General features: G+C 41.9%; 1 protein-coding gene across 6 annotated transcripts in view; it reads right to left on the bottom strand.

Moving 5' to 3' along the window:
- The window catches only part of LHCGR (luteinizing hormone/choriogonadotropin receptor), a 120,756-nt gene that overhangs the window by 81,309 nt on the left and 27,211 nt on the right, over positions 1 to 12,236 (bottom strand). For all 6 annotated transcript variants that reach the window (XM_058684161.1, XM_058684160.1, XM_058684163.1 and 3 more), the window contains exon 7: positions 3,068 to 3,136. In XM_058684161.1, the coding sequence (XP_058540144.1) occupies positions 3,068 to 3,136 (69 nt within the window). The remainder of the gene's footprint in view (positions 1 to 3,067; positions 3,137 to 12,236) is intronic.

The raw sequence follows: 12,236 nt of genomic DNA, 5'->3' as shown, positions 1-12,236 counted from the left end.
TTACAATCTTTTCCATTGCCCCTGAGTTCTGCATGGTTTGCTCACTCTCCATCTCTAGGTTTGTCTCATACTGGTTTCCCATTGTTGATGACCCTCCAGCCACACTGGCCTCCTCTTAATTCCTGGAGCTTACAACTACTTTTCTTTGCCACTTCAGGACCTTTGCACATCCTTTTCCTCCTTCCCATGACACGCTTCCCCTCACTATTGCCATAGTGCACTCTTTGTCATCTTCTGGGTTCAGCCTACATTTCATGGCCCAGGGATAGCCTACATCCATGGCCAGGCTATCCCTGGACACCTAACCTAAAGCCAGACAGCCCCTGTACTCTCATAGATCTCAGTAATGGGTTATTTTCTTCATAGTATATATTCCTACCTGCAGTAAGTTCATTTATTTACTTGCCTTTTTGTCTGTCTCTTCTGTTAGAACAGAAGCTTCATGCGGACAAGGACTCTTTCCACTCTGCCATTGCAGACCCAGCTCCCTAACATGGTGCCTAATATATACTGGCAATGCTTAATGTTTGTTGAATGAATAAATGAATGAAATTGATTTGTTTTCTTGGCAAACTGATTTGTGTTCTTGGTTTCCTCTTTCTTGCAACAGTAAGATGTGGGGGATACAGAATCTTGACTAGTTGAACTTTTTGAGGTACACATCCCATTTTGGCATCCCTGATGCAGCTGGGACACTGCTGATGAAGGCCCTCTTGACTGATGTCCTGTTTTCTCTGACCTCCCAAGGATGTTTTCTGCTGGTTTTCCTCCCACTCTGTTTGCTTTTGCTCTGTTTCTCTTCCTTCTCTCTTGGTGTCCCCCAATTTTATATTCAGTTCTCTTACTCTGCCCCCTCATCCAGGTGACCTCAGCCACAAAGGCCTTCAGTTACCCCCTCTATTCAGATAGCCGATATCTTGTCTCTAGCCTGTGCAACCCCCACCCCAACCACTGTCCTTTCTGCCAACAGATGAACCTTCTTTAAGCACCCTCATACTTCATTCCCATCCCAGAACTTTCAACGGCCTCTCATTTTCTATAAAAGAGAGTCCTAATCCTTTACTGTGGCATCTAAGGCCCTCCCTGCTTTGTCCCTAACCCACATCTAGTTCTTTTTAAAAGGTACTGTTTGCTGTTCTGTGAACACATGTTTCCCCCTCTGGGCCATTCTCTTTGTTGTCCTCTGCTTGGGATGCATTTTCCTTCTGTCTTTATCTGTCCAACTTAGGCCCAGCTCAGAGTCTACATCTCTCAGGAGGCTTTCTCTAATTTCCTTCTTTTCTGCCTTTGAAATCCCAGAAGACTTTACTTCTCTCAGGGGAGACATCACACTTTGCCTTCTGTTTTAGTTACTACTTAGTATATAGTTTATATACCATCTGGCAATGCTTCTTCCTCGGCCGTAAGCTCCTGTGGGGCAAACACCAGGCCTTACTCATTTTCATTTCCACCCCAAATGTAGCATATTCCTTCAAACATAGCTGATGCTTGGCAAACCCTTGTTGAGTGAATAACTGCATGAGGCATCTGAAAGTACTGTGCCAGGAGAGGATGTGCCTCTGATTTAAATTTGGCAGAAACAGATTCAATTGGCTAGACTGAACTCTTCATTAGATTCAAGTCAACAAGAAAATGAGGGAAATTTTTCTCCATGATAGGAAGCTATCATTTCTTGAGCACTTGGTATGTGCCAGACTCAGGCTAAGAGCATAAAAATATAATTATTTTTCCTTCATTCATTCATTTGTAATTAATTAGCTGTGCAATGTAATAAATGATAAATGAGCACCTACTCTGTGCTAGGCACTGTGTTAAGTACTGAGGATACAAAACAGACCTTTTCATTTTGGTGGGGATATCCTCAAAATAAGCCTATTAATAGCTCTATTTCATGGATGAGAACACTGTGGTTGGGATAGGTTAAGTAACTTGCTCGTGATCAAGCTGATAAATACTGGCATTGGAGTTTAAGACCCAGTTAGTGACTCTTAGATCTGTTCTCATAACCACCAAGCTCTGTAGCATGGTACCAATATACTAGAGTATTTAATTAATATGTATAGTTAAAATAAATAGTATGTTGTAAAGACTTATGTTACCCAACTTGGCAGCCTCAGCATCTCCTGGAAGCTTGCTCAAATTACAAATTCTCAAGCTCTACCCTAGCCGCAATGAAGCAAAGTCTCTGGAGGTGGGGCCTAGGAATCTGTGTTTTAACAATCTGCACCTTATTCTTGTGTGTGTTAAAGTATGAGAAGCACTGGTATAGACTACGGTTGATACAACGTATCATAAAAGTCTTTTCATTTGTTTTCCTTAATTTTGGCTTCAGTTGAGCTTTTCAGGCTCAAGTTTTCAATAGTTGCTTAGTTTTTATGATATCCAACTGTAGGGTGATTGTTACCTTACTCCTACCTGTTAGGGTTCAAATGGCCCCAGCCCCAGTAGGCTTTGTAAATGAGCCACTCTTTTAGTAAAGAAGCCATAGAAGGAAAGAGAGGTGGGAAACAATGAAGGATAGTTAGTAGGGATGCTCTCCTTGAGTTAAATGCTGTTAACACTGGGGACTGGGTGCGATGTGGTGTAAGCACAAGGGCCCCTCACCCTGTGGAAAATGCTCCCCATACCCGCCCCACCCCAGCAGTAGGGGGATCGGACTGCGAGGGTGCTTGTTGTGGCTGATTAGGCCGGTAAATGGGATTGCCAGTTTTCTCTGCAGGGGGGCTGGGGGAAGAATTTCTTCACTGAAATCGTGCTGACTCTAACATGCCATCAACCTGAGCGAAGGGGCTAGAGAGGGAGGCTGTGAGATGAAACTAAAAGTAGGGTGTTGAATATTTTAGCAAACTGTCAACTTGAATGTCTCCGGGCTGCATCTGTCTTTGAAATCAGGGTGCTCTGGGGTTTCTAGCCAGCCAGTTGCCTAGTAACATGCGTGAAACACTGAGGACTAGCCACTTGAAAGTTTATTTTTGTCCTGAGTTAGTTGCTGAAGATTGAATGTGATCTGGTAGCCAGAGTAATATTTCATTTTTATTCATGAGCTGGGGAAATAGCACATACTTACAGGGAAATCAGCGTCGTCCCGTTGAAGGCATGACTTTGTATTTCTTCAAACCCATTTCCATATAGTTTGCTGAAGGGAGAGGAGAGAGGATTTAGCAGTGAAAGCAGCACATTTTGGAATCACACATTCTTCCTTCTGTGACATTTACTACTAAGATAATTACTGGCGTATGCAACATTCACCTCTGTCTAACGTTTTAGATTCTGAGGACCTGGTGAGAGGGAGCTGGGTTTTTCTCTTTTTTTCTTCTTGCTCTAGTTTGGCTTCACCTCCACCACTCTAGTTTGGCAGCAGCAGCAGCACCAATTTATTACGTGTTTATTAAGTGCCAGATACTTGACCAGCTATTCGACATCGATTTTATGACTTAATCCTCATTGCCATTTCCATTTTACTGATGAGAAAGCGATGTCTCACTGTCGTCGTGCTGTCTGCTCAAACTTAAAGAAAGCAGCGGCGGAAGCAGAAATAGTGGCCAGAACCGTCCAATGCTCAAGTCTTGCCTCTGCCTCCTCAGGCCTGTGTGGGCATGTGTGCTTTCTGGGAGGCTGAAAGCGGAGGGCAGAGGAAGGCTCTGGTATGGAGTTAGCTTTTCCTTTTCTTGGATGAGTATGCGTTTTGGTTGCTGCCATATTTGGCTCCATAACCAAGAAGATTTCAGTGCCTGTAAACAGTTCTTTAAGACAAATTAGTGGATAGCGAAATCAATTTAGTCGGGTGCAGTCGGCATTTTGCAAAATGAGATAGAACAGAATGAGACAAAATGGAAGATACTGGAGTGTGTTGCATGTAATTAGGGTAGTACTACTTATGGAATTTTGTTCCACCATTTTTGTATGTTACATACTTAAAAGTGTACGTACACATATACATAGAAACATCTACATCTGTTCAGAATAAGACACAAGAGGCTCCTCAGAAGACAGACGTCGGGAAATGTTGGAGCCTGCAACAAACTTGGAGAGGATCAAGTGGCACGCTTTTATTTTATAAAGAAGGGAAGAGTCTCGGAAAGGAAAATGGCTTGTCTAAAGCCCACAAGAGGCGGAAATGGGACCAGAGCACACGGTGTCTGGGGCTACTTCCAGCATGTCAGTTTCACTGCTTGCTACTCCTTTTCTACCAAACGGCCCCTCTTCCTCTTCCTGGGGGGCTATGCTTAAATACCATGTTCGTGTGTGGCCCTTCCTGGCTGCCCATTTAAACTACCATCCTCCCTTCTCCCAGCATTCCTGCATTCCCATCCCCCTTTGTTGAGTTGTTTTTCCTCTGTGGCTTTATCAGCATCTGACCCTGGATTATAACATACTTGTTTATCATCTACCTTCCCCAGCAGTTAGCTTCATGAGCACAAGGATTTGAAACTGTTCTGTTCCTTGCAGAATCCCCTGTATCTAGAGTAGTGCCTGGCACTTGGGAGGATTACAATAAGTATATGTTAAATGAACTGGATGAACAAATGGGTGTATGTAAGGTGAATTTCTAATCATAGCCAACCGGGCAAGTTTGAAAGGCACAGTCTTAGAAATATTTGTGTAAGTCCTTCATGCACAATGATGTAATACTCAAGTGAGAAAGAGCTATATAGTATAACATCAAATTAAACTCCAGCATCTGGCAAGACCCTAGCTTCCCTTTTAGGGGTTGCTGGTAGTTGCATGGCCATGTCATGGGTGGGCTGGTGGGTGTGACTTGAGAAACAGTTTAGATATCTTCCCCAGATGTTCCTGTTCCACATGGCTGTTGACTGCAAGGTTTCTCTAGCCTTTGTTAAATAAAACAAACATGGAATTCTGTCTTGTGGTCTGTGTGTGTGTGTGTGTGTGTGTGTGTGTGTGTGGTGTATATTTGGGGGTGGGGGTCTCTTTCCATCAATCCACAGCACATCTGAGACAAACCAGAATATAAATAAGCAGGACTCAGGGTTGAAGCATGATGTTTGAACACTGGAATTCAGAAAATACAGAGATTACAGAATAATTCATAAGGTCTCCTTATTAATTTTAGTTCAGATCGAACAGGGGAAGTGTATTTAATTCATTTTGTAAAACCCCCGGGTGTCTCATAATGCTTGCTCCCTAGCAGAAGCTTAGTCAAAGGCTGGGTGGAGCAGTGGCCTCACCTTCCACGTGAGGAAGAGCCTTCTCTGGCTTCTCCTGCTCTCAGGTGCTTTCTTCTAGAATTCTGAATTTACAACTTCACATATGAGCTCTCAGCCAGGATTACTGGCTGCCATTTTTTTCAGTAGTTTTCTTTCCTCATGCATATGATAGAATTGGAGGGGCTAGGTACTTTCTTGGTTTATGCCTGTTGCCTTGTGCAGTTACACACAATCTTCTTGCCTCCTTAGCAGCTCAATCCCACTGGAATTCTTTTTTTTTTTTATTTTACATTTAGAATATTATCCTTTGGCAGTCCTTTATCATTGGGAGTTTGAATTCCTTTATAGCAATCTCTTGTAGATAAAGGAATCATATTGTTCTTTTCTAAGAACTTCTTTGAAATTGGATTTCTTAGAGTCCAAGCCAATGTTTGCCAAAGCATTTCCCTTCATCTCCTGACTCAGAATCAACCGGAGCTGCTTGCCAGAAATGCAGACTCAGACCTACTGACCAGGTGCACTGCAGATCTGTGGAATCAGAATCTGGTGGTGGTATCCAGGAATTTGTACTTTTATAACAAGCTCTCCCAGTGAGCCTTGGGCATGCCACTTTGGGGCCTTTGCCCTAGGTTACAGCATTGGATGACATAGCTCTCACCATTTCCATATACAGATCAGATGGTCTGCTGGACAGAACTGAGTCCAGAGTCTGGTCCCCTTACCACTGTCTCTACCTTCTAAGTGATGGAGTTACATGTATAGTGAATTTAAAAAAAGTAGCCCCTACTCTGTTTTGAGCAAAGCAAAGCTGCCAGCAGTTGTCTGGATACCCATTCTCTGTCATTTTTATGTGCTGTTCTTATCCTAGTTTTGATATATATTAGAATTTTGTACTTTTTTTTTTTTTTTTTTTTTTTTTTGGTGGGGCTTACAATGCCATTGTTCTAAGTGAAGCTTCATGGTTAAGGTTGCAAGTATTCAACCCAACTGCCTGGGCTTGAATCCCAGCTCCACTACTTATTAGCTGAATTACTTTATTCAGTCATCTCACCTCTCTGTGTCTTAATTTCCAAATCTGAAAATAGGGATGATAATAATAGTATTGACCCCAAAAGACTGTTGTGTGTATTAAAATGCATAACATATGTTAAACACTTTGAAAGAAGTCCTGGAAAACAGTAAATGCTTAATGTGTTGCCATTATTATTATTATTATTATTATTAATTATTATTATTATTATATCTTGTAGTAGCCTCCGTCTCTCTGACCAGAATACAGGGTAGGGGTTTCCCTTGTCCTGCTCTGGACAGGATTTCTGTGAAATGCAGCAGTCTGTTTAATTGAACTGTTCAATGGGGTAGAGGTGTTCCTGCTCCTGGTGGAGGAGGTCATTTTAGTGGCCTGGGCTGCCCTACGTGTACTCACTCTCCAAAGGTCCGCCGACACCTTTGGTCTGTGTTGGCATCATTGACATTTTTGTATTGGGACATTTTTTCATGTCTTTTTTAATAGCTTGGGTCCTACTTGTCCTGACTTCCCAGAGAATGGAGCTCACCGTTTCCTTTTTAGTTGTCGCTCTTCAGCTTTGTTCTTAGCAGTCGCGCACAATAGAATGTGTTGCCTTGTTTTGATTAAAAGAGTGGCTTCCTTACTTTGGAGAAGTTACAAATGTGAGTGGGAGGCCTCATGCTGTCAGGCCTGCACAGTGCTTTAAAATGCCCCTTAAAACAGCTGGAGAGTCACTTCAGATAACTTTTTTCCCAAGACTTCATGGTGTCAGAATTAAATGAGGACAGCTTCCCTTGCCTTGGGGATGCAGTCACAGGCACGGAAATGGTTTCTCCCCCTCTCCTGTATTACAATAGCTGCACCTTACTTTAAAGCATTGTCTGTGTTCTCTATTCAAATGTCAGTAATTGTGACTCAAAAAGAGAGAATGTCACCTTTTTATTCAAAATAAGATTCAGGCTTTAGAACTTAATCACAGATGATACTCTAATTGTGAATGCTGCCTTAAAACAAACTCCTAATATTCCTGGGGCTCTAAAAGCATTTTCTGGCATTTTAACAGTATTAGATGGTCTTCCATAGTTCCCTTTTAGATCATATAACCACCTAGTTTTTGGATGATTTTAAAGAAGAAAGCTTAATTTATGTTTGCAGATCTGCAGGGTCTCAAAAAGTGGCCTCAGGGTTTCTATTTTAGAAAATATGCCCTATGGTGGTATATCTATAAGCAAATTTTTATCAAATGACTATACAAATACCTACCTAAAGAACAGGGATCCTAAATTCACCTCTTTCTTCTCCCTGTGGTATTTTTCTGCAGTCCTTTTTTGTATGAATAATTCTTGTGTATGAAGTATATGGAGACACTTCTTTAGTGGATGTCCTGGCAGTGGTTGTATGGATAACTGTCACCAGTCACTGTCATCAGGCCAATCTCTATATGCTGCCATGACCCTGGTTTTGAATGTTCATCAGAATTCCCCCACTTCTGTGGGTCTCACATTCCCAATGGCAAGGGAACCCTCTCTCTGAAGCGGCCATACCTCCTGTGTTTTGGCAGCATGGAGTTGTTATGTTCCCCCTCAAGTTGCCCTCAGCCAAGTTCATGTGGATTATTATTGTAATGGATTATAATATATTGAATAAAATTTTTGAAAAATCTACTTCCACAGTGATATTTAAAAGAGTGAGATTGAGAGAGAGAGGATTCTTCTTTTATGGAAGAGCATTGGTAATAAATGTGGAAGAATGATGAGATTTAAAACTTCCATTTTGTAATACCCTACATAAATGAATAATCAGCAGATGCTGAAACCATCAGATGAAGGGTTATTGGCCAACAGGCTAGCGGCATCAACTCAAAGTCTCCCACCATGCTTTATTATTAATGACAAAAGGAAACATGTGCTCTTACAATGAAGATGTCTGGCAGTCACCACTTTAACCAAATGGCCAAGGAGCATGGCACGACATGCTTTCTGGTTTGATGTACTGGGAGAGATACAGCATGCCCTTTGCAATGTTCTTGCAGAAAAGTTGACCTGAATCTAATCCTGACAATACAGTCAAATGAATCCATATAACTGGCCTGGGCTCCTTCAAGGAATTGGTGTCATACAGAACAGAGGAAGGCAGGGGAGCGGATCTTGGGGTGGAGGTGAGGTTGGGAGGACTAAAGAGACATAATAGTGAAAATGCAATGCATAAACTTTGATTGGAGTCTGAGTTTAAAAACAATCTATAAAGGACTTTTTCATTGGAATGTGGAGTATGGGTTGGAGGATGCCATTAAATTCAAGTTCATTTTTTTAGGTATAATGGTGTAATTATGTAGAATGTCCCTGTTTTTGGGAGATACATGCCAAAATGTTTAAGGTATGAAGCATCATAATATCTATAAACTTCTTTTGGATGGTTTGCCCAAAAGGAAATGTGTTGTGTATACTTAAGATACATAGAGATGGGGTGGGCGTGGCAAGCCGTTAATTGGTGGTAAATCTAGGTAAGATGTAAAGGGGTATCATTGGAAAGACAAATGGAAAGTGACTCCGTTTTTCCATTAAAAATTTTCAAATAAATAATATTAAAAAAAAAGATGAAACAGGATGGTCTAAAACAAGTGGCTTGCTGAATATTAGCTTTTAATCATGGCGATGCTGTGTAGTTGACATGACACGATTGGATTTGCACCAAAGGTATTAATAATCCCACTGGATACACAGAGACAGAAGCATGTCTGTGTGGTGTAATTGACTAAGGTTCATAGACACAGAGCCGGGACTAGAATCCAGGCTTTCTGTCTTAACGCCCAGCAGCCTCTTGAGTGTGACTTATGACAGGTGCAACCTGGAATCTTGTCATCCTTTGCCAGGCATTCTTTCTCTGAAGGGCCTTAGGGAATTAGTTGCCATGACCTTTCCTTCTCTTTGTAGAGTTCAGAAATGAATCAAAGTTGTCTCTTTTTTGAGACTGGTATGACCAGTCACCTAGAATATTTTAAAGGTGGTGCAATGCAGCCAAATCCTGCTCACTCGGGGGGGTACATTTCAAGGTGGCCTCTTGAGGAGATTTAATGAAAAGCCAAAGTGGCTATAAAGGGACGTAAGAGTATAATGCATAGTTTTAGCATTAGCCCCACTGAGCTTCTCTAGCATCAAGTGAAGTGTTCTGTTTTCATTAAATGAGCTCACAGTTGGTAAAGATTTAGGTGGGGGGAGGGCAGGAAAGGTTCCACAAAAAGCAAAATTTCAAATACTACTAATAATGAAGAGATAAGGCCTGCTTTCATTATTTTCTAATTAGGGAGTTGAACTTTATAGCTGAGAAAATAAGGCTTTCCTCTTTAAGTGTAATACCCTTTTTCCAGCAGGGTGCTCCACGGGGTCCTTCACTTACAGAAGGGCCCATTCAGCTGAGAACAAGTGTCAAGCAAATGACTAATTGCTCCCCTTCCAGATGAAGGGCTGAGAGTGAGGAAGGAATGGAAGCACAATGCCCCCTCCCCCTGGGGCCACCTAGGAGAGGTGGATCTGCAATCCTCATTAACTTCAGAGGTGGGGCAATTATGCCCTGCTGGTAGGCACTATTCTTCTTAAAATCATAACTAACATAAGTTAATGGCCCCATAATAAAAATACTGTGCAGCTCTCATGTGCACATGCTGAAATGTGATGTGTGAAAGGAATCTTTGGTTGTTCCTTGAGTTTGGTAGGGTGGTCCCATCCTAGGAGCTCACAGAATCCTGTGGATCATCCAAACATTTGTTTCCGTGTTGATCATTCTCCACATCTTCTGTCCTTTCATTCCATTTCCACTTCATTCCAATGGCTGCATGTTACTTGGAAGGAGTGCCAATTGGTTCCTGATTATTTTTAGATTTAGGTCAAACTCAAAGGGAGTCTTGAATATTTGTGATGTTTGAATAAAGGCTACTCTGTTGGGTGGTTTCTTCTTCTTACTACTTTTATCAGAGTTACTTCTTAGCTTTTAATCCTGTATCCCAGCTTTCAAGACTCAGTAATCCAATTTCCCTTCCACCCCTGCCATTTATCTAAACCTATTTCCTGTTTCTTTAGCTGGACATTTATTCCCAATAAGTAAGACTCATCTTGTTTTCCTTTTTTCCACAGCCGTGCTTTTGCTCATGCTATCCCCTCACTGGGACCACTCACTCCCCTTTTCTTGGCATGTGGGACCACATAATGGTTAAGATTGTGATTCTGAAGACAGACTGGGTCTAAGTCTTGACCTTGGGCAAATCACTTAACCTCATAGTGCCTTGGTTTCCACACGGAAAAGCCCTACCTCATAGGGTTGTTGTGAGATGTAAATGAGTTAAAAAAAAATTTTTTTTAATGTTTATTTATTTTTGAGACAGAGAGAGACAGAGCATGAACAGGGGAGGGGCAGAGAGAGAGGGAGACACAGAATCTGAAACAGGCTCCAGGCTCTGAGCCGTCAGCACAGAGCCCGACGCGGGGCTCGAACTCACGGACAGTGAGATCATGACCTGAGCCGAAGTCGGACGCTTAACCGACCGAGCCACCCAGGCGCCCCAAATGAGTTTTTAAAAAGTAGTTAAAAACAGTGCAGGCATTTACTAAGTGCTGTATAAATATTAGCTGCTATTGTCACATTTACCCATATAATTGTTACTGATACTGTGAGGTCTAACTCAAGCAGCTGTCTCTGATTTCTCCAGCCCAAGAGGATGTCTCCGAGACTTCTCATTTCTGTGTAATACAAACTCTCACAGTGAATATCTACTAGTTTGTATTATTTTTTCCTTATTTCATGTTTGCCCCATATTTTCTCCTTTTCCTCATAGTTGAGATTCTGAGCTTCTTGGGGACATGGATCTTACATCTTTTGTGTTCTAAATAAAGACATAGGAAGACCCTAAATCCTGAGACATGTAGTAACTCCCCACTCAGTTTTTGGTTGGTCTCTCACAGGGGACACGATAAATGAATACTTCTTGATACATTCAGCAGTGAGTTGGAAATACTTTATAAAGAGCTGTAAGAGCTGTAGTATGTGAGGAAAGTGGAGGAGCAGAAAGACTATAGAGAAGATTTTCTAGGATCTCCTATCTCCTGTCTCTTCCCTGGCATTCAAGGGCTGCACATAAAGAATTTAACCTGAAAAGAAATATTTTTTTTTTTGGTTTCTGCTCTGTATTCTTTGATTGCAGTACTCTGAATACTCTGAGTTGGAGCTGCATTGGCTACAGCTTTGTAATATGACAATTATATGTGTGGAATTATATCTACACAAAGTAACAAGTTCTATACAAATGCAATATACATTGATACCAATATTTAGAATCCATGATATAAAAGAGACTCCTTTGAGATGTTTTTTCTCTTGCTTCACAACTACCTCCTCATTTTGGGGTCATCCAATGCATGCTCTTTCTTTTTTTTTTTTTTTTTTTTTTTTTTTTTAACGTTTATTTTATTTTTGAGACAGAGAGAGACAGAGCATGAACGGGGGAAGGTCAGAGAGAGGGAGACACAGAATCCGAAACAGGCTCCAGGCTCTGAGCTGTCAGCACAGAGCCCGACGCGGGGCTCGAACTCACAGACCGTGAGATCATGACCTGAGCCGAAGTCGGACGCTTAACCGACCAAGCCACCCAGGCGCCCCGCATGCTCTTTCTTTAAGGGCAAGCTCATTTATTGACTCAGTATAGCCCTACTTTGGGCTGTAACCAAAGCAGAAAAAGTGAGAGGGATATGGATGTGGGGAGAAGAATTGAATATGGGTCACTGGGCTTTGGATATAAGGGAGATGTGGTGCCAAGATTTCTTCTTCTGAATGGTGGGGCAAAGGTGAGTGCCCTAGGAGAAGATGGCAGGGATCCCAGAGGGAAGGAAGTCAGGCAGATGAACCGTGGAAGATAATAAGTTGGGTTATCTTAGTGCAGTGCCGTTTAAACTTTATGTGCATGCATATCACTTGGGAACTTGCAGATTCCAAGTCTGTAGTTCTGAGTCATGAGAGTCTGCATGTCTAATTGGCTCTTAGAAGATGCAGTAGATGCTGGTCCATGAATC

The sequence above is a fragment of the Neofelis nebulosa genome, chromosome 9 (assembly GCF_028018385.1).
Source record: "Neofelis nebulosa isolate mNeoNeb1 chromosome 9, mNeoNeb1.pri, whole genome shotgun sequence".
NCBI lineage: Eukaryota > Metazoa > Chordata > Mammalia > Carnivora > Felidae > Neofelis > Neofelis nebulosa.
This window is presented reverse-complemented; position numbering and strand designations above follow the sequence as displayed.